We start from the raw sequence: 26,329 nt of genomic DNA on the forward strand, positions 1-26,329 counted from the left end.
AAAATGCAATAGGTCTCGCCTTTGATTGCTTTGCTAATGGTATTGTGTAGCAAAGCAATGGCTTTAACTTAATAAAAGGCGAGACCTATTGCATTTTTAATGCTTGTTATTAATGGTAGACCATACCAGTGTTTAAATTGTGCCTGTGGTTGCGAGTGGTTGACACGAGCACTTGTGTGACTCAGCTTTCATTATCAGTTTTCGACACAGAGAAAGAGAGAAACAGGCAGAAAAGAGAGAAAGAAGGAAGACAATAAAAACAGTGGTAAAAGGAAAATGCAGGGAGGAAAGGCTTGCAAGAGGGAAAGAAAGTGACAAAGTAAAGAGGCGGAAGAAAGAGGCTCGAAGATTAATTGAATTCTAGGTAACTTTAGTATTTGGTAATCTGGAATTCTGTAGTGCCTGGGGAGCTCCTAATTTTGGGACCCTGCTCTCACTTTTATTTATTTATTATTATTTTACAAACTAAGCACTGTCCATAGCCCATATTACCAAAAATCTGCTTTAATGCATTTGTGACTCAGGGCGAGAGCCTGCTTTTTTAGGTCCATCCTGGGCAGCGCATGCGTTGCTCTGCGGGGCTTGCTGTACTCAAGTATGGACTTAAAGCTCCACCACTCTCCACCCATCTTTTCAATTGGCTCCTGTTGTTGTCCTTTCTAAATGGTTGTTTCTGATTCGTTAATAGGCTTGTTAGTCCCTCCTTAGTAACGCCTTGTCTGTATTTGTAACCTCCCATGAGGATTGGACTTTTTACTTGTGTTGTTGCACTGTATGCTTTATCTATTCTATGAGCACTATTTTCTTTAATGAATTTCCCCTATAGCAGGCACCACGTGCTTTCCTGCAAGGGTGCCCATTTTGAATGTGCACTGCCCCCGCCTTTCATTTTTATTAGAAATAGGGCCAACTTGCTTCTTTTCATTTTTTTATTTGGCAGCATGGCACGCTTTTACTATAGCGTCCGCACGCCTTTATTTTTGTCTGAACTTGCCTCTTTTTTATGTATATCAGAGCACGGCTTGCTCACTCCGCGAGTCAAGTGAAGTTGGGCCCGGCCCTCCTTTTACTGTGTTACGTCAGCGCTCTTCCCCGACTCCCAGCACAGATCCTTCTCCGGCCATGGCTCGGTGAGAGAGCACATGGCGGCTGGAGCAGCAATGAGCAGCCCCTGCACCCACTTCACTGACCGAAGGCATAACGCCGAAGCCCCCACAGGATCAGTCCCACAGCACCACCACCTCACCTGCATCTGCACCCCCAGGAGCCTCAAGACACAGGGGCTTAATCTTCGGTCATTTTATTTTTTAACCGACTTTTCCCCTGCAGGATATTAGTTCCCTCCCCCTAATCTTAGCCACCTTAGGAATCCAGGGCTTCTAGGATTACATCAAGAAGCACTGCCCCGGCGCTGTGATGCCGGTGGAGCTACAGAAGCTGGCCTGCAGCAGCTTGGTAGGGGGAGGCCTGCAGAGTCCTCCCCAGACCCCGCTGCAGCTGCTGGTGGATGCCAACAACTGCTTGTACCGGCTCTATTGCAGCTTCTACACCGACTGGGTGAGCAGCGGCCAGTGGAACCACATGTTGGGCTACCTGGCAGTGCTAGCCCGCGCCTGCTTCCAGGGTAACATTGAGCTCTGTGTGTTCGTCAATGGCGTCCTGGAGAAGGACCGCTTGCACCAGTGGGCCAAGCGGTAGAGTAACAAGCGTCACACAGTGCAGCAGATAGTCAGCCACCTGCAAAACAAGTGTAAAAGGAACACATGATGGAAGTAATGCTGAACAGTGCAAACATTCACCCCTAGTCACAAAGATCTGGGCTTAATCCATCTTTCTTTTGCTCACCACTCCACCCCAGTTCGGACCCAGCTATATGCAAATCAGTATTGACCTTGTTCCTCATGGCAACAGTCCAGCTCGAACTACCAAGCCAGGTCCTTCCTAGACTGGAAACGAGCATCTTGTGACTGGTTTCGGGGCATCACTACTCATCAGCCAGGCTACCTCGAATCCAATGGCTCAGTGAGCATGGGACCCACATCTGGGCCTACCCTTCCCACTTAGGGCAACAAATGCAAAAGGAACAAATGATGGACGGAATACTGAACAATGCAAACATTCACCCCCAGTCACAAAGATCTATGTTTAATCCATTGTTCTTTTGCTCACTACGCCACCCCAGTTTGGGGGTTTTGCTGCCTGCAAAACAAGGGCACGCCGCTGCCCAAGGTCTGTTGTGGTTTAAAAAAACACAGGGCATGGCGTACTGCATCCGCCTGGCACTGCTGTGCTTCCACACCAAGGTAAATGGACCGCGGCCAGCCTGCTCTCCACGCCCAGTTTATCCTCCTTCCAGCATGCATCCTTGTGTTTTAACTGCCACCCCAACTTTCCACCATCAACCCCGACTCGCTTGACTCTTTGCATCCCTGTCACTACTAGCACTGGACTCTCCTCAACGACCCCCATCCTGACTTTCTGTACCTCATAGCGCATGTAATCCAGGCCTCCAAGGATGTCCCCATTCCGCCTCTGCTCCCTACTTTACAATCTGTCTACTGGCCCTCTCCACTATACCATCTCTTCACAGAGCCACCTCTTCCGTGCCTACCACTGCTCCCCTGGTCTATGCCTGTCAGGGCCTCCCTGGCTAGGGCGACCATGATAAGTGCCAAAGTGCTGGCACTAGCCCCCTCCCTCCTGCTGACAGAGCTGCCTGCAGTGACAGCCTGCGCTGCAACCAGCTCGGTGATGGTAAACATAGGAAGTTAATGAGAGAGAGAGGCCTGTTAGGAGGGCAGAGGCCACAGCTCAGCCTTTCACAATTGAAAACAAATTCCTGAACCAGTGTTGTACTGTGATTTTGCCCAACTGTATTGAAAATAAATTGGCAAAAAATATAAAAAGTACTTAACAAAACCCAACCCCCTCGATCTTCCTTCGGGTCATTTGCATACTGTGCTCACAACTTTGTACAAACCTTTGGAATCCTGATCTACCGCCATTTTTTTATCACTCAATATAGCCGCATTACCCCCAAACCATGGGCTGTATTACAGATGACTGCGCCAACGCTGATTGTCGCTGTGCACCCGAGTATGCACCCGATGGCATTACAGAGGATCGGTCTGTAATGCACCATGATGTTGGCGCAGAGTTTGAACTGTGTTTATGTGCGTTTGTGCGCATATTGTATTAGCCCACAGACGCAAACGCACATAAACACTGACAAACTCGGGGGCACAGCCACAATTAGCGCTGGCGCAGTCATCTGTAATACAGCCCCATGTTTCGTCCTACTTCACTAGTTATCTCTATCATCTTATAGACCGCTGCTGTCATAGTTTTTTTCTCCTTAGTCCAATCAAACGACAATGGCTTTTATGTATGTGCACTTTGTACTTCTAGTCGTTGCTTGCATGTTTTCAAAACATATAAATAAAAATCATTGTCATTTACAATGCCAATAGCTCAAAATCTCGCTAATGCAAGACATATTGCATTGCAAATGCTTGTTTCACTTATTGACACACATGGATTAAGCTCTGTTGTTGGATGTGCTCCTGTCGCAGCATATTGACTGCTACACAGGGCTGTCCATGATGCAGAGAGCTTGACAGTCCAGTGGAGCATACCTGATTGCATTACAAGCTTTGCTTGGTGATGCTTCAATGCAACGCACCCTTTCTCATTCCCTCGCCCCTCTATATGTGATCAGAGAATTTCTCCATTTTCTTAATTGTCAGGCTGCCCATTTGAAATGTGCCTCCTGGGCATGTGTGTTGTTTCACTTCCCACCAGTGTACTGTTAGCCCGTTTTGTTATTTGATTTCCTTTGTGCTTCAGTGTGTAATGACCCCGTTTGGTTGTGTTGACGGCTCTGAAAACCTGATAAACTCAATTGAAAATCAAGTACAAACCTTGTTCCCGCGGATAAATCAATAGTGCTGCTAAAAATGGAGCAACGGGAAGAGTGCTCTGGCTGTGTGATCCATAGAAAAGGCCAGAGCTGCTCTAGGCTTGAGAGCTTTGCAGCAGAATGTCTATGCTGCTGCCACCGTGTCCTGTTCTAGAGGAGAGGCAGGGTGCAAAGCACCCCTGTTCTTGGTTTGTCCAGCACCGGAGGACCGGATTCATGCCAGATATAAAGGATCTCGTCACGTGATGCCTTTAGAAGTAGTGAGTCTAAGTGGAAATCACTTTATAGCCTGTTGAACTAGCCTACTGTGACCCACTGAACCCCAGGTCACAGCAGAACTTTAACAACAGACAATGAACTTAAAATTAAACCTGCATTTTTATCCTAATGCCATTTATTTATTTTATTTATTTATTTATTTATTTATTACTAAAAGGACACCCCTGTATACCTGATATCAAAAGCATCACTTATTATTTTTCAAAAAGCAAACAATATTACATTCTGCAAAGCCTTTTCTTCTTCCTTTCATGGATTTAGCATGTAGAGCGGTGGTGGCATTATAGTGTTGCAGGAATTGATAGATGTGACCAGCCGTGTAAAGTTCTGCTCGTATACACTAAAGCAGATTGCTGCACTACCATTGCAAGTTGGTGTTATATGTGTGCCTGTGTGATGAACATAGTGATCCAGAGTATAGTGGACTTCATGTTCCATTTTGGAAGCCCCCCCGCCTGTTTCTGTGCACAAGGCGGAGGTGAGGTTGTTTTCTCAGACAGTGGAAGTATATTGCTTACTTTCCTGAAGCTAGGTGATCGAGAAATAGACACTGAAGCGAGGAAATGGGAGATCTAAATTAGACATTTTATCAGGTCCTTTTGCTGAGAAGAGCTGCTGGTTAGTCTTCAAGGAGCACTGCCTGTTGGTGAATGGTGAGGTTGAAGGCCAGCGGCTGCTCCCCTGCTATGGCGGAGAAGCGCCCTTTCCCCACCCCAAAAAATGGCAGGAAAGGAAAAATAAAACGATAATTAACACATTTTATTATTGTTTTATTTTTCCTTTATTGCCGAGTATTGGGATGGGCCCAGGGGGGTGACAGAAGGAGTGGTAATGCACTGCCTTCGGTGTGCATTACTGTTTGGCCGGCCGTCTCAGGCTGAGCAGGCACAGGCTAACATCCACTAACTCATACTCCCACTCATAGACCCATTAACTCGCCCTTACAGCCTCTCGTGCACCCACCCACTCACTCACCAATACAGCCACTCACACATCCACTCATAGACATACAGATAGTTATACACCTACTCATACACCCTTACAGCCACTCACACACCCACCCTTACAGTCATTCACACTACTACTCACTCAATTGTACAACCACTCACACACCCACTCACCCTTACAGCCACTCACACAGACATTCACTCTCCAATACAGCCACTCATACCCACTCACCTATACACACACTCAAACAGCTACTCACCCACCCATACAGCCACTCACACTCACTCTCACAGCCACTAACTCACTCATATAGCCACTCACACACCCACTCACACCTGTGCAGCCACTCACTCCCCCATATAGCTACTCACATACCCACTAACCCATCCATACAGCCACTCACACACCCACTCACAAAGCCGCTCAGACATTCACTTGTACACTGACACTGTCACACAAACATTCAGATGATATGTCAGAAATAGTATGGCTAATTACTAGTAGAGTAAGAATAGTATTTTAACTTATGCTGTAGCTTAATATATATCTTTAATTCTCTGAAACGTTTACCCTCATGGGATGATGTCATCAGTGATGTCACTGACCATGTTATGAGTGATGTATTATGTGAGGTCATAGGCAGTGCATTGCGGGGGCGTAAGTTATAGTTAACTCTGCTAACTATAACTGCTGCATTTCTATGGTTTTGTACGAGTGAAATCTGAGCTTAAGTATAACATCCCTGTAACCTTAAATTTTTTCAATGACTATATCTATTTTATTGAATAAGTACTTTACACTGAAAAAACGAAATCACCTCATTACGTATTCCCACCATCTGGAGGGATCAAATTGAGTGGATAGAGATTATAGGAGGAGATGAGAAGGAGAGATATAACAACGACCATAAATAAAAATGTTAAGTCATGTCACTCCATTTCTCAGAAGGAAAGGGAATAATTAGGTAAAGGAATTAGAATACAGTGATAGAACATTCATAGCCACAAAATGAGTACTTCACTCCCAAGACATTTGTTGGCATATTAAATTGTGTATATATTGTATATATGTATGTGTAAGTGTATATATGTATTTGTGTGTGTGTGTGTGTATATATATATATATCAAAGCTCCAAGGTTCCCACATGTGGAGATGCACTCTGACATCCACTGCAGCAACCTTCATGAGGTAAAAGCCGGATCGGTGGGTGGATCCAGTTTACAGCATGCCTGTCGATTCACGCCTGACGCGTTTTGTGCTCATTACACTCTTCAGAGGCGCGACAATCATTTTGGCATAGAGGCCACACCTCCCACATAAAAATATGAGCCTCGGGAGATGCACCACCCGGAAATTTGGGGCCACGGAGCTCCGAATCATGGAGTCTCAATGTGGAGGCATCCATGGAGGATTGACAAGCCGGATGTGCGAGTGGAGGCCCATTGGTGAGCTTGAAAGATCTCAGACAGCAGAACACAACTAAGGCACACACTACAAGACCCACAAACCAGCGCGGACTCATTCGAGTCGCCCATTGGAGGGCTCATATTTTTATGTGGGTGGTGTGGCCTCTATGCCAAAATGACTGTCACGCCTCTTGAAGGGTGCAATGAGCACTCAATCCCCAGTCCTGTAAAAAGATTCAAAAATACATAAAGGGGGAAGGGCAGGGATAGGGATACCATGCCCCCTTAGGCCTGGTGGGGGGAGGATTCCTTCTGGCCATAAACATATTATTGTTTTAATGGGATCCGTCGTCTGGTTTAAAAAAAGAAAAATACAGGCTCCCGCCCTTGTAAATAAAGAAGCCCCCCACCAGGGGTGTCAGCGCAGTGTTATTTGTTAATGGGTAGTGTGTTGTGTGACCCCACCCCCACCACCTGAGCCATGTGTAGGCCCCTAGAAACCCATTGTGTGTGGCCAATTAATATATTATGGGGAGGGGGGACATGCTGCCCCTTCCCAGAGCCGTACACCATCCTCGGGGACCCCATTTCGTGGACCTGATGAATGCAGTATCCGAGGGACCCCATCCCGGGGATACTAGTGATACTAGTTACTACTAGATACTAGTGAGGGCAGGAAATGCAGAATACACATCAGTTGACTGCATCAAGAGAATCATCATTAAAGTGGGCTAGTTAGCCATGTTAAATCATGGAGCATGAGAAATAATATCCAGTGGTTGCTTCTTTTAAATGCCTGTTTACCCGGGTCACTTATATTTCCGATGTATCTCTTTGGGTTTGCTCAACGTGTTCGAGTGTTCCATGGTTTATCATTTAGTTGCTACTGTATTTCAAATTTAAATATATCCGATATCTGTACTGCCATACATAATACTGAATTGTGCTCCGATTGATTATCACAAATCTCTGGGTGGCTAAATGTTTGCTAATGGAAGCATCATAGAATAGTTTATTGCCCATATCCCTGGGCTCAATTAGCTATTTTCACTCCTCTTGTCCTCTAACCAATTTACATATTTAAAAGCCTGGCGAATTATTTCTTGTGATTTCATACAGAAAATGCTCTTAACCTTTGACAAGAAACACGATGTTCCGTCCTAATTTTTTCTTTTCTCTTATAGAAAAAACCATTGTCGTCGATAATAAAGGAAGTCTCCGATGGGTAAGTGATGATCAAAATGTATGTTGTCTAATTTAATGTCGTAACATACATCATACATAACAAAATATATACCTTAGTCTGTAAAGAATATTCTGAAGTGCACAAAACCAGGGGGATGGTTTTTCGAAGAAATGTCCTTCCTATTAATAGTTCGATATATGTATGTATGTATGTATGTATGTGTGTATATATATATATATATATATATATATATATATATATATATGTATGTATGTGTGTGTGTAAATGGGAATTCATGGTGTTTAAAAAAAAAAGGCTCAATCACACTTCATTGACATACAAGCGATGCTTGTTGCGGGAATAGTGCCTCAAACACGATTTTGAAGTACTCGGTTGATTTCATGCAACGTGGACATTTGTGATAGGAGTGGTTGTAAATGTAAATTAGCTCTCAAGAGTTCATGAAATTAACAATATTTTCACTTTATGCAGTTTGCTTACGGTGTCCATTTTGCAAAACTTTTCTAGAGCCAGTGGAATGTCTGTATGAAGAAGTTTTCCACCGAAAACTATTCCTGAAAAATTTATTGTGCAAGAATTTTTTTCCCTAAAAATGATTTCCCTCTAAGTAGTCTTGGCAAAACGCCTACTTTTGCCGCACATATTCCCATAAAATCTGTATGAAAAACGTTGGCACATTGTAAATGTGGCAAAGGTTTGAAAGAAATTCATGAAGATTTTGAAGTTGAAATTCTAAAATTTGCACACTCCTAGTGCGCACATCCTAAAATTCGTTTTTAATCCACTCAGGTCATATTTATTCTGTATAATGCACTACCTAGTACTCTCACTGCCTTCATTTTTACCTTTTTGAACCCTATATTATTGTATTGGCCGGTCTCTGTGAAAAAAAGCAAGTCTTGTATGATAAACCTTTAACCACAGAGCTTGTGATTCATTCATGTCATCACATGTATGCACGACAGATTTGAAGCGAATGGAGTGAACTGTTCATTTAAAAGTTGTAGGAAGTAATATTCTGCTTTTGGAATACAGATTATTTTACCAAACCTTCTCCGATTTAGGATTGGGGTGCATTCCTTTCATTGTATGCAAGCAACAAAATAGCCAAAAGTGAGCAAAACTCAACCCAGAGTTTGCAAGCCCAATTTACAAAAATTGCTTATGTATGGGAATTGGTGACCTGCACCAACAATTCCCCTATATGTATGCATTTCATGAGATTCAAACAAGTCTGTAGTAGTGTGCATTGAAATCTACACTACATGTCATGAACATTCATGCTGTTCCATACTTATTCCTGAGTATTGACCGAAGCACAGACAACGTGCAATAAAATGGGTGGCAGAAATTTGCCTTTGCACATTTAAGTATTTTTTTATTTTAAATAAGTAAAATATGTTGCTATATATAGAAAATGTCTCCACAAACAAATGATGGACGGAATGCTGAACAAAGCAAACATTCACTCCCTGGTCACAGATCTGGGTTAAATCCATTGTTTTTTTGCTCGCCACGCCAAACAAGTTTAGACCCAGCCATATGCAAATCCGTCTTGACCCTGCTCCCCATGGGATGAGTTCAGCCTGAACAGGCAGGCCAGGTCCTCCCTGGACCAGAAACAAGCATCCTGGGACTGGTTTTGGGGTATCACCCTATATCAGCTAGGCTAGCTTGAGTCGGTGGCGTAGGGAGCATCGGACACAATTCTTGGCATACCCATCCCACTTAGGGCAAAAAGTACTGCGCAAACAAATGATAAATGGAATGTTGAACAAATGAAACACTCACCCCCAGTCTCAGATATGGGTTAAATTCATTGTATGTATGGAGCAAGGTCAAGACTTATTTACTTATGGCTAGGTCCAAAATAGGGGGCGTGGTGAGTAAAAAAAAAAAAACCAATGGCTTAACCCCAGTTCTGTGACTAGGGGTGAATGTTTCATTTGTTCAGCATTCTGTCCATCTTCTCTTCCTTTTGCTTTTGTCTCTCTAAGTGGGAGGGGCATACCCAGACATAGGTCCTGTTCTCACTGTGCCACTGGATTCAAGCTAGCCTGGTTGATGAGGGGTGATACCCCGAAGCCTGTCCCAGGATACTTGTTTTCACTTCAAGAAGGACCTGGCTTGGTAGTTTGGACTGGACTGTTCCCATGGGGAGCAGGGTCAAGTCTGATTTGCGTATGGCTGGTCCCGATCTGGCGTGATGTGTTGAGCAAAGAAATGATGGATTAAACCCAGATCTGTGACTGGAGGTGAATGTTTTATTTTTTCAGCATTCTGTCCATCATCTGTTCTTTGCCATATATAGAAAAGCCTATTGCTAAACTCCAGAAAATGGAGAGAATTTTTAGTAGTGTGTTCACCATATCTGCCCATATACCCTAACCTTTTTTAGGGTCAAAGTTACATGTTTAACAGGGGTTGAAAAACTGTTGGAAATGTGTGTGAATGCAAGACAATAATGACTGTGGATGTTCACCACATTTCCAGTGGTGCCTGCCCTGCCAGTCTTGTTGGAACACACATGCACACAACTGTACCCCATAACCTACATCTCAGAAATCCACCGTAGCTGCACATTTTCCCCAGTGCTAAATTTCATCCACAGGTGTATATGTTTACAACTCTGTTATACGAACTGGCATTCGACATTTTTACTTCTCAATTTGACTTTTTGCGCATTAAGGTGTTCGAAAACCTTAGTGGATAAGACTATAGCTTGAAAAGAGATGAATGCAAGTGTGGGCACCTGCTCAATGGAACCCCTTGCTTCTTTAGAATCCAGTCAAGCAAGACCAGGGTTATACAGCAGAAGGAGGAGCATATGTTGTCGTGCATTCAGTTTATCAATATCTTATCGCTCAGAGACGAATGTATTTTTTAAATAGTGATCTAAAATCATTTCAACCTGGTGAAAATCCATAAAATTCTCTGTCTTGTCTGGTAATATTTGACCACTGTGACTATCCACAGATCACAAGCCAAGAAGTGCTTACTGTGTAGTACCTAGGTCAGAATAATCTAATCAAATTAGATTATAGTCTCACAATGTTGCTCCAAAGTCATCCTTCTTTTAAACTATGGGTTCAGCTCAAGCCCATGCACGCAAGATTGCAGACCTCCTATCTTCTTGTTCTCAAGACATGCATTTTATTTCTGAAAGCTGGTTTTCACCTACATCACCACAGTTCTCTGACATTCTAATACTTGAATGTTACACTTTCCTTCATAAGGACAGATCAAAATAAAAATGCAGGCGGTGTGCATTATAATTCACTGTGACACCAGAACATCATCTCCTTTCAACTTCTTTGAATCACAGTTACATTTAAATACACAAAATCTGATGCTGTCACATTACCTTCCACCCACTGGCTAGGACTCATCCTTCTTGCATCACTTTGACGAATTTATCACACCAATGAAAACCGAGTGCTCCACCAAAATGTTCTTAGCTGATTTTAGAATCCATTGGAATAAAAGCCTGCTGCCAAAAAAGCTAAGGAAGTATGCAACCATCATTAACTCAATAATTACCCCTCTTTTGCAACCCATATAAAAGTCAACACACATTATAATCGTTCTCCATAAATTTCACCATGCAGACAATTTCTTCTTAATGCACTGCAAACTAGAAAACTTGATAAATCCCAAATCTTATCTTGGTTCGTCGTATATTCAGTGAGTGAGTTATTAAAATGTGAGTGAATCAAGACAATAATTTGGAATATGCCCTCTACGCCGGTACCACCGCCAAGCTCCAGAAGAGACTCCAGCGGATCCAGAACGCCTCAGCCAGACTCATCCTCGACATCCCACGAACCAGCCACATCTCCGGACATCTGAGAGACCTTCACTGGCTCCCCGTCAACAAAAGAATCACCTTCCGCCTCCTCACCCACGCACACAAAGCCCTACACGACCAAGGCCCGAGCTACCTCAACAGCCGAGTCAACTTCCACGCTCCCAAACGCCACCTCCGATCAGCCAACCACGCCCTCGCCGCCGTCCCCCGCATCCGAAGAGCGACTACAGGAGGAAGGTCCTTCTCCTACCTGGCCGCCAAGACCTGGAACTCCCTCCCGACCGACCTGCGCCTGACCCAAGACCACCTCTCCTTCAGGAAGAAGCTGAAGACCTGGCTGTTCGAGCAGTAGCGGCACCCCCCCCCCCCCCCCCCCCCCCAGCGCCTTGAGACCCTACGGGTATGTAGCGCGCTTTACAAGTGTCACTGATTGATTGATTGATTGATTGATCTTTAAGGTTATTGATGCGTAATAATGAATATGAAGTTTAAGAACTGCCACCCCACTTTCTGTTTGTGAAAGAGACGGATAATTTTCATGTAAGTGGGAATGGTGTCCTACCCAAATAAAATTAGAAAATATGACTTCTACTTTTTGAGGAGATGTAGACTGAAAATAACAAGTGATGTGATTAAAAAATAAACAAAAGACGCACAGGTATCTCTATTAGAGCTACTGTATCCAGAATAGAGAGCGTGACTACAATTAGAGAATAGTTGTTTCAGGTTTGCTTAGCAGTAAAACATACCTGGCCCGTACTAGTAGCAGTGATTCTGGCGAAAAATTCAATACAATATCCTCAATTTTGAGAACTTTACTTTTATTTCTGCCAATACCTGTAACATCTTGCATGCATTCCACGTGACTCATGTTATCGTTTTATTCACCTTAAGAATAAAGATATTTCGTGTGACAAGTATATATGCTTGGGAGCACCACGCCTTCATGTAGCGGCAGGTGACCCGTGACCCGTGACCGGTTCCCGCCCCCAGGCTCTCTCAGCAATGGTGATGGCTACTTGGCGTTTTTGCTATGCAGCGGCTGGGTTCCGCTTGTGAGACGCGGTGATGCGATGATTTACGGAGCTGCTGGGAACCTTGCTGAAGTATAGCGGGAAATTATCTGCCAAAGAAATTTCGGTTTTCTGGCTCCCAATCTGCGGCTCTTTACCTCCTCTGGCTCAGCACGGCTGATGCGTGGTGGCAGTGGGGGCTTGAGGGTATATCGACTACTTTTGGCGGGTGCTTGGTTTGAGAAGCTCGGAGACTGACAATGTGATGATTAATGGCTACCTCTTCAAGTCGAAACAAGGGGAGAAAAAAAGGAGTCAAAGAGTCAAGGAGCCACGGAGCTGACGTCGTGTTCTGCAGGGGAGAGGTGAGGAGGAGTGGTGGTGGAAGAGGTACGAGGTTGAGGGCAGGAGGCTAGGAAAACGTGCCCGGTTGGCAAGGCTAAAAGAATTATTCAAAGGGGAAGAGGAAAAGAGACGCAAGAGGCATATAATAGAGAGAAAGACACCTTGGCGCAAAGAGGGGGAGAAAGAGAAAAGATGGGGAAACAATTAAAAGATTGTCACACCTCCAATAAGGCTACTAAGGAGACGATAGCCCGCCTTAAGAAAACTCGCCAGACCCTGGCAAAGAAAGCGGTACTGCGTGGTGCTAAGGCTAAGAATGGGGGAGATAATCCCATTTCACCGGGTGCAGAGTTTACCTCAAAGTTCCGAAGAAGAATCTCTTTCTAACTATTCTGCACCTGTGCAGGACGATGGATCTTTCGACCTGGTATTACCCCCTGAGAATATAGAGGCAGGCCTGGCTAAAGCAATTACACCAGCCCCTATGTTAGCGATCTCAAATCTAAGATGTGATAAAAAAGAATTAAAGGAAATTAAGGAGTTTCCGCTATTTATCAATAAAGCCACCCCTAAACCTCGGCATCCTTCACCCTCCTCCTCAGGCGCATTTTCCCTCAGGCCGGCTGATACATTAACTATAGAAAAGGGCATGGGCGAAGCTGGTAGTCTTCCCAGGAGGACCCAAGAGATTATTGAAATACCTGGTTTAGTGGCTCTCCCACATCAACAGCAAAATATCCAAATGAAGGCACAGCCACGTGTACAATCTCAACCGCAAGCTCAACCCCAGCTTCAATTACAAACAGAGCAAACAGACAAACTTTGTTGACATCTAGTTGTGCCAACTTGTCGAGGATAATGGAAAAAGAAATACAGAATGCAGATCACTTGCTGCAGGAGCTACCTAATAAAAACCGTGATTTTACAACAGAGGTACCGGCACGTCCGTTTACAGGGTCAGCGGTTGCCACTCCAATGGAGAGTAGGAGAACAGTTTCAGCTGAGATCGCATCTCTGCCCTCAACTTTCCTGAGTCAAGTAGATCCCAAGGCAGGAGAGGTAAATGCTGGCATGAAAGATCAACCTACCAACGCTTGCCAGAGTGCTGAGATCAAGGAAACGCATCAGCTAGATATTAAGGATATGCTAAATCTAATCCTTGAAGAAATACGGGACATGAAAAATACACAACAAGCGGAGATCCCTGCCCTGCACTCAAGGTTGGGAAAGATCGAAGAGACAATGGCGGGGTTCCCGAGTAGACTGCAGGAGGCAGAGTCTAGGGTTTCAGTGCTAGAGGATCAAGTGTCGATTGTTATGGAAGAGGTGGAAGAGGTAAAAAAAAGACTCTGACCGTTGAGGCTAAGCTGGAGGAACTCAAATTATTTTCGCAGGTCAAACCTCAGAATTGTTGGTGTTCGGGAAGGGTTAGAAGGAACCCAAACAATTCAATGGGCGAGCTCATTCATTAAAAAGCAAGTTCTGCCAGAAATCGATGGAGATCTCACAATAACAAGAGCCCATCGAGTCCCAGCACAACCCTTTCCCAACTCTACCCATCCTAGAACAATACTACTGAACTTTGCAGATTTCAGAATAAAGGAAAGAATTTTAGCAAAGGCATTCCAAGAGACAGTTTCCAGTCACAGAGACTTGTAAATGCAGAATATTCTCAGATATGACGGCAGCCGCTGCTCGGCGGAGAAAAGAATTTGTTAAAATTCTCCACTTATTTAAAGCTCATGGTGCCCAAGCTACAATTGCTCACCAGTTTAAACTTAGAGTTCTGGTGAAAGGAAAGTTTTTTATGTTTTCTGATCTAGAAGAGGCCCAGGCCCTGTTGAAGGAAATCTCAGAAGGATCTAGTAGATGACGGTAGGTGGATTGTAAGAGATCTTGGGTGTGAGGTGAAAAAGTGTTGCTGCATCCACCTTGCGATATTAATGACAGGCCTGGGCTTTAATATCACTACTAAATTAAGTAATGAGCTGAGCACATTGGGTTTTATAACATAGATAGGATATATGAAAAAATGAATGAATAAATAAATATATAAAAAGAAAGAAACTAGATGGGCGGGATCTGGGGATAAGGGGCGATTCACTTCGGGCATAATTCCAAGACGCCCATATGGTTTTGAGAGGGGAGCAATGTGGGTAGCGTGGCAGCTAAGGGGGTTTCCACAATGCAAGGGGTGGGCAAGTGGTAGGTGGTGGGGACAGGGAGGACCTTCGGTCCGTAGGGGGGGTGTAAAGGCAAAATAAAAATGAGCAGCAGCAGAGCAGAAGTAGAAAAGGTGAAGTTAGTCAGGCTATGGTTGGTAAAGGTAGGCAGGTTATGGCTACGATATGCTTGTCAAGTAGTAGGTGGAAGGAATAATGAATTGTGTAGGATATGACAAACTCGTGTAGAATATACTCTCTGAATGTTAACAGGGTTTTAAATAAACAGAAATATGGGGCCCTTATTAGATGGCTTACCTCCCTGACACCTCAATTCTTGTTTCTACAAGAAACACATTTAAAAACAAATTCCCCAAGTTTATTTCTTCCTCGTTGGTTTTCACACGTTTTTTTGCCTCTGCTTGATTGGCTTGTAGAGGAGTTGCTGTATACTTTTGTAAAAACCTTCCCTGGGAATTCGGCCAAATAGTAAGAGATCCTCAGGGCAGATGGATCTGGGTTGAAGCTAGATTAAAGGGTGTTGCTTTCAATTTTGTAAACTATTATGCTCCTGTAATGGATGACAACTCAGTTTTACTCAAAATAGGGGAAACACTAAGGGGGGTACCGGGGAAGATTATTTGGGGTGGGGATTTCAATTTTATCCAAAACTTAAAAAAGGATACCTCAAATAGGGAAAAAAAAGAGCTGAAACCCCAAACCAAAAAAAGTGACAGAAGGTTTAATAGCAGAACATGTTTTAATGGATCTTTGGCGTGATGCTAATCCCCTCAAGATGGAGTTTACCTGTTACTCTAATAAGTATAATACAGCATCTAGAATTGACTTCTTTTTAATAACCAAATCACTGGGATATAATAGCACAGAAATACTGACAAACCCTTTTTCGGATCATTCCCTAATTAAAGTGGAGATAAGAATTAATGAGGATGTGAAACCAAGATCCAAGTGGCAGAGGGATCGACTCCTTCTACAAGACACTCAGTGGGTGAATAATATGGGGGAATGGATTGAGGAATTTTTTAATAGAAATGAGAACACGGCAGATATATTCTCTGTATGGAGCGGGTTCAAGGCTGCCTTAAGGGGCCAAATAATCGCCTACTCCGCTGCCCAAACGAAGCAGAGGAGAGAAAGAATTAATAATCTTCAACAGAATGTTGAAATGGCAACAAAGGCAGTAAATAATCGGACTGCAGCTTTAGAGGTGGATAAAAGGCATCTTATTGAAAGAATTTTTCATTATGGAAGAGATAGCTAGTTCAAGAGCTTACCAGCAACGAGTATACAAAGAAAACCAGTTGATTGGCAAAATGCTTGCTGGGTTGACTAAAACAAAGCAAGAGACAGCAATGATTAATGAAATTTTTGACCCTAGAAATAATGGCCTCTTAACTGAAAAAGGAGAGATTGCGCAAACATTTTTGGAACATTATACTAAACTATATGCAACTCAATACCAGGTTGGATTAGAGCAGATTAATCAATATTATGAGGAGGTCGAGGTACCCAGCCTTACAGGAGAAATGGTAGAGCAGCTCCGCATGGATATATCCACAGACGAAATAGAAAAGGCTATAGGATCAATTCCGGGGGCAAAAGCCTGTGGAGTGGATGGGCTCCCGATTGAGCTGTATAAAACTTTTATGAAGAAGCTAACCCCCTTTCTAAGAAAAATATTTAATTATATTAAGCAGGGTGGTAAGGTTCCTACAACTTTTAAGGAGTCTATCTTGATTAGTTTGTTAAAAAGGGGAAGAGTGAAAAAGATGTTAACTCTTATAGACCGATTAGCCTTCTGAATGTAGATTTTAAAATATTAATGAAAATTTGGGCACAGCGTTTTACTCCTATAGCACAAGTTTTAATTCATTCGGACCAGACTGGGTTTATTTTAGGTAGATCTATGTCAACGAATACCCGGTTTTTAATTCAGACTCTTGATTATGTCACTGTAAATAAACTACCCTCTTTTATCACGATGGTGGATGCCGAAAAAGCATTTGACTTAGTGAATTGGGAAGCTCTTTTTATTGGTTTATTAAAGTTTGGGTTCCCAAGCCAAATTATAAAAATGCTTAAGAATATATATCAGGGAGCTCATGCCAGGCTAATTATAAATGGCGAATCAATTGGGGAAGTAGAAATAAAACGGGGGACAAGGCAGGGGTGCCCCCTGTCACCCATTTTGTTTACGTTTTTTATAGAGCCATTGGCATGTAGAATAAGGGATCATCTTTTAATTAGAGCTCCCATTGTTGGGATGCCAAAAATGAATTTATTTGCAGATGACATAATCTTGTATTTATACCCGGATGAATTGAACTGGAGTGAGGTATTAGCGGAGTTTAGAAGATTTGAACAAATACGGGGTTATAAAATAAATCAAAATAAAACAGAAATGTTAATATTGAACAATGATTATAATTTTTTACCCCCGAATTTAAAACTCCAGGCGTTAAAAACAGACCCAATAAGGTATTTAGGCATTTATGTTTCTAGCCAAGTTGATCAACTTTTTAGCCTGAACTATACGACAATGAAATGTAAGATCAAAAGTTTATTGGATAAGTGGTCTATTTTACCATTGACTTTGATAGGCCGTGTTGGGCTTTTAAAAAAGTCTATTTTACCCTTATTAATATTTTTATTTATCAATGTTCCTCTAAAGATAAATGTAAAGTTTTTTTTTTTTTATATAAACCTTTATTACAATATCAGAAACATACAAATACGGGCCTACAACCAACAGGCCGGCCGCTAATGCACATTATAAGCATAAACACATCTTAACAGCCACATCGATGAAGCAACAGGAGAGCTACTGGAATGCTAATCAACTCAGCCAGCCGCAGCCGCAGCCCATAGACAAACAAAGAAAGGTTTCATATTTTTAAGGAAAACGAAAAACATCACACACACAAGGCAGAGGAGGTCAATAGTAGGAACATGTGCTCCCCGTATCGAAGGGGTAAACAAACCCAGGGAGAAGGAGGGGGGGGGGGCAGGCCGAAAAAACCAAATGCACATGTCGCAGGAGCATAGAGGAATGCGCGGGCTAGAGGGACAGAGCCGCATCCATCTCTCGCGTCTGGGGCGGGGCGCAAATACCTCCACGATAGGAGTTCCAGGGACCCCACACCTTAATCCACTTCCCAGGCTTGCCTCTCGCCACATACACCGTTTTCTCTCTGAACATACACCAGTCCATGTGTTCCTTCCACGCCGAGACCGTTGGTGGCCTCTGGGAACCCCACAGTTGTGCAATGTCACGCTTCGCTACCATATAGCCCAGAGTCACCCACTGCGTCTGCATCACATTGTAATCAGTTGGCTCCCAGACATTCAGCAAACATCTCCGTGCCTCCGGCAACAAGGCAACATGTGTGACTTCTTCTAACACCGCATGCACTCTACACCAAAACCGAGTCACTTCCGGACATTCCCACAGGATATGAAGGAAAGTCCCCAGTTGTCCACAGCCTCGCTTACACAGACCATCCACCGAATACCCCATACGCATCAAACCAGGCCCCGTGACGTACACTCTATGGAGTATCTTAAGCTGAACGAAACGCAAACGGGCCGGGATAGCCACCTCTTTTGGGGAGGCCACCGCCGACACCCAATCTTCGTCGTCAAGTTCCAAGCCGTCGGCAGTCCATGCCACTCGCAATGAGGTCAGCAAACCCATTCGATCATTGATAAGCTTCTTATAAATCAGCGAAATGGTGCTATCCGGCACATAGCCGTCCAATACTCTATCTTCCAACGGGGAGGACTCCGGAATAGCCGCAGCATCGGGGAATACGGAACACAAAGCGTGATGAACCTGAGCGTACCGAAAGTATTCCCTATCGTTCAACTGATATTCGGTTTTCAGCGTGTCGAACGTCTTAAATTTCCCTTTCGTCCAGAGATCCCCTACCTTGCTGATACCAATCAGATCCCATTTCTCAAAGCCTTTCGTATTACACAGATAGCCCAAACGCCGAGAAGCGTACAATGGAGTCGCCCGAGTCAAGCGATCCCTCCACCCCATCGCCGCATCGGCTGCATGCCACACCTGGACCGCGACCCGCGTCGGGCCTGTCAATCGCGCATCAAGGGACCCCGAGTATAGTGCTCGATTATAATCTCCGCTTGGCAATAACAATTTGTCCATCTCAAAAGCCGGGTTCAAAGCAGGCCCGTACATCCCGTGATTGACAGCAGCCAACTGGGAGGCCCAATAATATCGTTTAATGTCAGGGAGAGCGACCCCCCCCATCGTACCACGGTAGGGTTAGTTTGGCAAGAGCGATCCGCGGCCGCCCATCCCAAAACAATCGACGCTGAAGACACTCCACCTCCCGAAAATAGCGGGCCGGCACTACGTCCATGGTGTTCTGTAGGGCGTACAAAAAGCGTGGCAGCGACATTTTGAACAACGCCGCCCGGCCGAGCGGCGAGAGCGGCAGACGCCTCCAACCCGCCACATCCGCCCTTAGGCGCTGAAGGGGGGGGGGAGAAGATTCCGCTCATACCGGGTCTAGGGTTATAAAGATTCCCAAATACTTAAACCCCGACTGCGCAATCTGGATAGGGCACCCCCGCGGAAGGGGGGGGCCTCCCCGGAGAGAACGTACACACAAGACTTAGCCCAGTTAATGACCAGTCCGGAGTTGCGACCAAAGGAGCTCAACACATCCACCAATACAATGAGCGATTTGCGTGGAGATGCAAGATACAAGAGGATATCGTCCGCATATAGGGAGACACGGTCCTCGTACTCCGGCGTCCATCTAAGGCCACGCATCGAGGGGTGCCACCGCAGCCACTCCGCAAGGGGCTCCAAACAAAGCGCAAAGAGAAGAGGCGACAACGGACATCCCTGTCGCGTGCCCCTACCCAAAGCAAAAGGAGCCGACACCCGTCCGTTGACCACCACTTGTGCCAGTGGATTATCATAAAGCAATTTCACCCAACCGATGAACCCCGGGCCGAACCCAAACTTCGCCAATGCTGCCCAAATATACGGCCATTCCAAGGTGTCAAACGCCATGGTAGCGTCCAGGGACGCCAAAATGGCCGGCTCACGCATGAATGGCGCCCTAGCGAGGACGCCATGCAGTCGCCGCAGGTTCAAAGCGGTATTGCGGTGGGGTATAAAACCGGATTGATCCTGATGGATCAGGTCGCCCACGACCCGGACCAGGCGATTGGCCAGTACCTTGGCAAGGATTTTGGGCTCCGCGTTCAACAAAGAGATAGGCCTGTAGGAAGTACACCGATCCCGCGGCTTCCCTTCCTTATGGATAAGAACAATAGTAGCAAGACGTTGGTCAGGGGGGAGGGAGCCCGCCGCCCGTGCCTCGAGGAACATGTCCCGGAGATACGCCGCAATCTTATCGGGGCGCAACTTATATAATTCGATGGGAAGGCCATTAGGACCCATGGCCTTGCCAGAAGCAATAGTGCGGATGGCCAAAGCAATCTCATCCGGCGACGGGGCAGCGTCCATCAGTAATTTATCCTCATCAGATAGAGATGGCAAAGCGATGTCTTTGAGCAGCAGGCGAGAGTCTTCCTCCGATCGTTCAGAGACCGGAGAGTAAACCCCGTGAAAATAATCTGCAAAGCAATCAACAATATCACCGGGGTCCGTCACACACACACCATCCACCCTCTCAACAACCGGCACCACTCGACTCGCTCTCTCCCTCTTATCCAACCAGGCAACCAACTTCCCCGCCTTGTCACCCATATCGTACAAACGCCCCTGTTGCTCCCTGCTCATACTCTTGGCAAATTCAGTAACCAGCGCCTTGTATTCGGCCTGCTTAAGCCCCAGCACATGCAGTCTGTCATCCGTAACACCCTGCTCCAAATCGAGCTCCAACTCGGTGATCTCATCTTCTAGTCGAACCACCTCTTGCGCCTCGCATTTTTTGGTATGGGAGATGAGAGACAGGGCCTGGCCCCGGAGCACCGTCTTAAAGGCCTCCCAAAGGGAGACGGCGGAAGACACCGACCCCACGTTGTCGTTAAAATAATGCTCCAGGGACCTAACCAGGTCTGCGCGGATCGTGGGGTTTCGTAGGTACCAGGGGTTGATCGGCGCCATCCTCCCCACCGCCCCCATGGCGATATCTAAGTGTAGCAAAAGAGGGGAGTGATCAGAGATACCGCGGGCCAACTGTCGCACCTCCCCAATCATCCCAGCTTGGGCCGCAGGCACTAGCATATAGTCAAGCCTCGAAAGACTACCGTGGGCCCAGGAGTGGAAAGTATATTGTGCTTGTCCAGGGTGTTTCAACCTCCAACAATCTATCAGTCCCAGGGTATCCAGAAAGCCCCCCAGCCAGTTCTGGGCCCGAGGGAGGTCTCTAGGGGGGTGTCGATCTTCAACTCCGGACACCACTGCGTTAAAATCCCCCCCCCAAGACCAAAACCCCCCCCCGGAAGCCTAAGTAGCAGGCGCCCCAAATCAGCAAAGGTGGTCGCCTGCAGGCCCGGCGGCACGTAGACAGCAACCAGCGAAATCAACTTACCCTCCCACCTCCCCACCAGAGCAGTGTAGCGCCCTCTGTCGTCGTGGAGAACCTCATCCACCTCCAACGGGAGAGAGGTCCTAACCAAAATGCCCACTCCCCTCGAGCCAGAGGTGAAACCAGAATGGGCCAGAAGGTGATATCCTCGCCTCTTCATGGCATGGAAAGAGTTCCCTATAAGGTGCGTCTCCTGCAGGAACACGATGTCAGGTGAAATACGTTTCAAGAACTGCAGGACCACCCCCGCTTTATCCTGTCCCCCAGCCCATTCACATTCCATGATAGAAGTCTCAACCCCTTACCCCCCATCCCCCCAGCACAAAATATCCCCCTCCCGGAGAGCACAGTCATAAGAACACAACAGAAAACATTACCCCGCCTTGTGATGCAAACAAACAAACCCCAACCCCACCCCATCAACCCCAACAAAACTCCCCCCTCCCTGCACCCCTGCGTGAGCCCAAACAGAATGTAAAGTTTTTTAAAGAAATCGATTCAATGTTCAGAGAGTTTATATGGAATAACAAGATCGCCAGAGTTAAGCCCCCTATATTACAACTAGAAATAGATCAGGGGGGATTGGCTCTACCCAATATCCAAATCTATTATGAGGCTGCTCTACTGGACATAACTGCTCGCCTACTAGATTGTGATGATTTGACAGAAATCTTTTTCTATGAAAAAATGCTTAGTGAGTCTGGAACACAATTATCAGTTTTTCTTAAAACAACCAAACTACCCCAGAAATCCCAGTATAAAACATTACGGGACTTCTCCAAACACCTTTTATGCTTTTTTAAACAAATTGATTCTGCTGGCTACATTTTTTTAAAACTCGAAGAAAGTAGATCTTTAGGGCTGCAGATGCATTCTCGTCTCCTAACAAGATGGCAGGATAACGGCTTTGTTGAGCTGGGTAGCTTTTTAATAGCTCAAACCCTTATGTTCTGGGAACAGGTGGTAGCCAGATGTGGCAACCCGGAGAAGCCCGGGTTCTTGGAATATTTGCAGATTTCGCATCTGATTAAAAAAAATATGATATTTTCCCAGGTCGGGTACCTGGGGGACTTGCTAATGCTCTCTATAAGATTAGATTGAAAGGCGTAGGTAACTGGTACTCTCTACTCTTAAAACAAAGGTTATCTCCAATAGTAGAAACTTTCTTGAGAAAAATCATACAAGAAACTAACTGCAAGTTTTCCCATCAAGAGTGGCAGCTGATTGCACAATTGGGCAGTAAAGCATTGAGAGCGGCCAATTTTAAAAGGATGGCCTTTCTTTCAAGGTGGATGGCATATTATACTCCGGCAGTATTAAACAAGCGACATGCCGGGGTCGAAAATAACTGCTTTCGGTGCCAGGCCTTGGGAGAGGGAGATTGGCTACATATTTGTTTTACATGCCCAAAACTCCAAACTTTCTGGAAAAAATATTTTTCAGCTATAAGCTATGCAATCGATAAAAATATCGACCTAGAGACAGAGGTGGCGTTGTTTGGGATCTCTAGAGTAAGATCTGACCTAAATAAAGCAGAAGCCACGTTCGTGGCTATTGGCGCTGTAATAGCACGGTCTTTAATTCTTCAAAAGTGGAGAACAGAAGAGATCCCTTCCTACTCGGAATGGCTAATTAAAATGTGGAGGACAAGGAGATATGAAGAAGCATATGCCAAGCGGGTTGGGGCAGTTAAAAAATTCACTCTGGTTTGGAGGTTTTTGGATAAGTATCAAGCCATATAGAATTCTAGTATGGTAGTGGTTTAGCACTTTAGCACTTTAACACATTGCACTTTAAAAAAAATGTTTTTGTGTATAATTTATTGTTGATTCAATGAAACAGATTGAAATGTGGCGGGATAGAAAGGTGGGGAAAACTAGATGCTTTTCTTATTGTGGATTGGAGGCCACTAGACAAATTGTCATCAATAAAAAATTGAAGTTCTGTAGAAAGTACAATAGTGCTGCACACAGCACTTTAGTAGCTCTACATTTTGTTTTAGGTTATTTTTATGGCTTGTATTATAAGAAAGTACTATGCTATTTTACATGGGGTTGTTTTATAAGTCTATATCTTTGATTTTAGATTGGTATGTTAAGATTTGTTGTTTCAGACTCATGTATGTATTGGAAAGAAATTGTAAGGGTGTTTTAAAGATTGTTTTTTATCCTGCTCTCCTCTGCTCAATAAAAAAAAAAAAAAAAAAAAGTATATATGCTTGATGTTTTATAAAAAAGGCATTTAGAAAAGGTAACTTGAGGCACTCTTGTTGGGTGCCCAGGACACCTTTATTTAGATGGCATCAATTGAATTTATAATTGCTTATGTTTTTGAATATACATATTACAGAACAGGCAAACTCTTGAGCCACAAAGGAAATTGCATAAGGTGCAGCATTAGAAAAGAAAAGCCCAACTCCTATAGCTGAATGACTTTTTACTAAGTTTTTAGTATCTAAAAGAGACATTCGTGAAATCTTTTTTTTCTTGGCACACGGTGTACAAATGAGGCTTCAAGTAAACAATATGTATCCTCTGCAAACTAGTGGTTAGGGATGATGAAATGTTGGCCTTTTTGTATTAGGGTGTCCCCCTGTGCCATCATCCGATGTCCTAATATCTTGCCAGAATCTGATGATCTGTGTTGGGTATAGTAATAGGTGTTTAATACACTGGCTGTACTAGATATTTACGTGGTTTCAGATGCTCACTTAAACACCCTAAAATTATAAGGTTAAAAGATGTGGAATGCTGTCAATACCTATAATAGGGTTTAATAGTATAAGAAGTCAAGCAGCTAACTGTGGTAAATTGTACAAAATTGGGCCCGAAGACAATCTTCTGTGGTAGCTTGAATCGAGTGTTGTGACTAATCTATACATCTCTTCTTTTCTCTTTTCTAAACCTCATTAATCTTGGTGTTAAGAAGATGTAAAGGACCTTAATATATCATCAATAATGCTCTTAAAAACTCTTGCAGATTTTGGCGCAGTCATTTGCCCTCTATGCGATTCCTTAATTATTTGAATTATCCAAGAGATGGCCTCTTCTTAGACTTACCAAGCAAAGAAATGTCCTACCCACTTGCTTTCTTTCTCTACATATTCTGGTAATTTTGTTCAACGTGCTCTACCTTGGTCTGTAACATTCATAGGCAAACACATGCTTTGTGGAAATGTTATATGAAATGTTGTGATCTCTGGTAGGCAGCTCTCCATAAATACATACAGTGGCCTGAGATGACATTTATATAGAAATAAATGGAAGGTGAAAAAGTTCATCTTGCTCGCAAACTCGCTGTTAAAAAGAAATGACCCCGTAAAATTGCTTCTGTGATGTTTTTTATTTATTTACTTTACAGAGTTTTATATAGCGCAAACTTGGCCCGAATCGGGTATCAGAGCGCTGTACATAGCACTAGCACACAGAGCCACGGCGGCAGGGTGTATGATGCCGCACCACTACCGGTATTTATACAAACAGAAATCAGGAAACCCAATTATAGCTTCCTATACAGTCTCTAACAAAGTGCCCACCTCTAAAGACCAACCAACGTTAGTGGTCTTGAATACAACCTATATAAACCAAGATGAGGAAGGCACAGAGACTACTGAAGAGCAATCATTGAATTTGGTCCACAAAAACAAGAAAGCATAGCACCAGTTCCATTACATGAGGACACATTCATTTTTGTTAGGCACGGGGAGATTAAGTGATTTGCCCAGAATCACAGGATGTTCAGCGTCATTGCCGAGACTCAAACCCAGTTCCTCAGATTCGAGGTCGACCGCCCTAGCTGTTAGGCCAACTCCTCTCCCCATGTTCAAGGTGTATGTAGACAATGATTAGAATTGGATTGCATCCTCCTGAGGTGTGAGCCGGGAGAGACGCGGTTACTATAATTTTAAATTGCGAGTTTGCACATTTTGTTTTTAAACTGATTGAAACTTTGGTCCACATTACTATAAGGTAAATCCCCGTTTTTAGCTGTATTACTATGTTTAGGAAAGCGCATGATTTTTTGTTAAGTGTCTGTGCCTCAGCACATGCGCGCTGACACTACTGGCTGCTAATTAGAGAGGCGAGCAGGGGACCAATCGCGCTGCATCAGGGCCAATACTTAAGAAACAGGCTGGCGCGAGCGCGCTCAACTGCATCCTCCTGAGGTGTGATCCGGGAGAGACGCGGTTACTATAATTTTAAATTGCGAGTTTGCACATTTTGTTTTTAAACTGATTGAAACTTTGGTCCACATTACTATAAGGTAAATCCCCGTTTTTAGCTGTATTACTATGTTTAGGAAAGCGCATGATTTTTGGTTAAGTGTCTGTGCCTCAGCACATGCGCGCTGACACTACTGGCTGCTAATTAGAGAGGCGAGCAGGGGACCAATCACGCTGCATCAGGGCTAATACTTAAGAAACAGGCTGGCACGAGCGCGCTGCTGGCGCGCCGAAGGCGCGCCTAAGCCAAGCCCGTCTGCGCCCATCCGCGCTCGGTTCGCGCTCAGCGCCAGCCATGCTGCTTGCAGCTCCTCCCAGGTAAGAAAGCTGTGGACTAAAGAACAGCTGCTTGCTTTTTCACAGTCAGACTGCTCAGAGCCTATGTGCTTTGAACCTGATAAGATGTTAATGAGAGGAAGAGGGCATATTGAGTTCCAGTGTGGGTCTTGTATGTTTGATTTTAATAGG

At 44.5% G+C, this 26,329-nt stretch overlaps 1 protein-coding gene across 6 annotated transcripts in view; it reads left to right on the forward strand.

Moving 5' to 3' along the window:
• ELMO1 (engulfment and cell motility 1) overlaps positions 1 to 26,329 on the forward strand; it is a 1,282,006-nt gene that overhangs the window by 269,105 nt on the left and 986,572 nt on the right. For all 6 annotated transcript variants that reach the window (XM_085607465.1, XM_085607469.1, XM_085607468.1 and 3 more), the window contains one exon: positions 7,738 to 7,778. In XM_085607465.1, the coding sequence (XP_085463591.1) occupies positions 7,738 to 7,778 (41 nt within the window). The remainder of the gene's footprint in view (positions 1 to 7,737; positions 7,779 to 26,329) is intronic.

This window comes from Triturus cristatus, chromosome 5_2, assembly GCF_964204655.1.
Source record: "Triturus cristatus chromosome 5_2, aTriCri1.1, whole genome shotgun sequence".
NCBI lineage: Eukaryota > Metazoa > Chordata > Amphibia > Caudata > Salamandridae > Triturus > Triturus cristatus.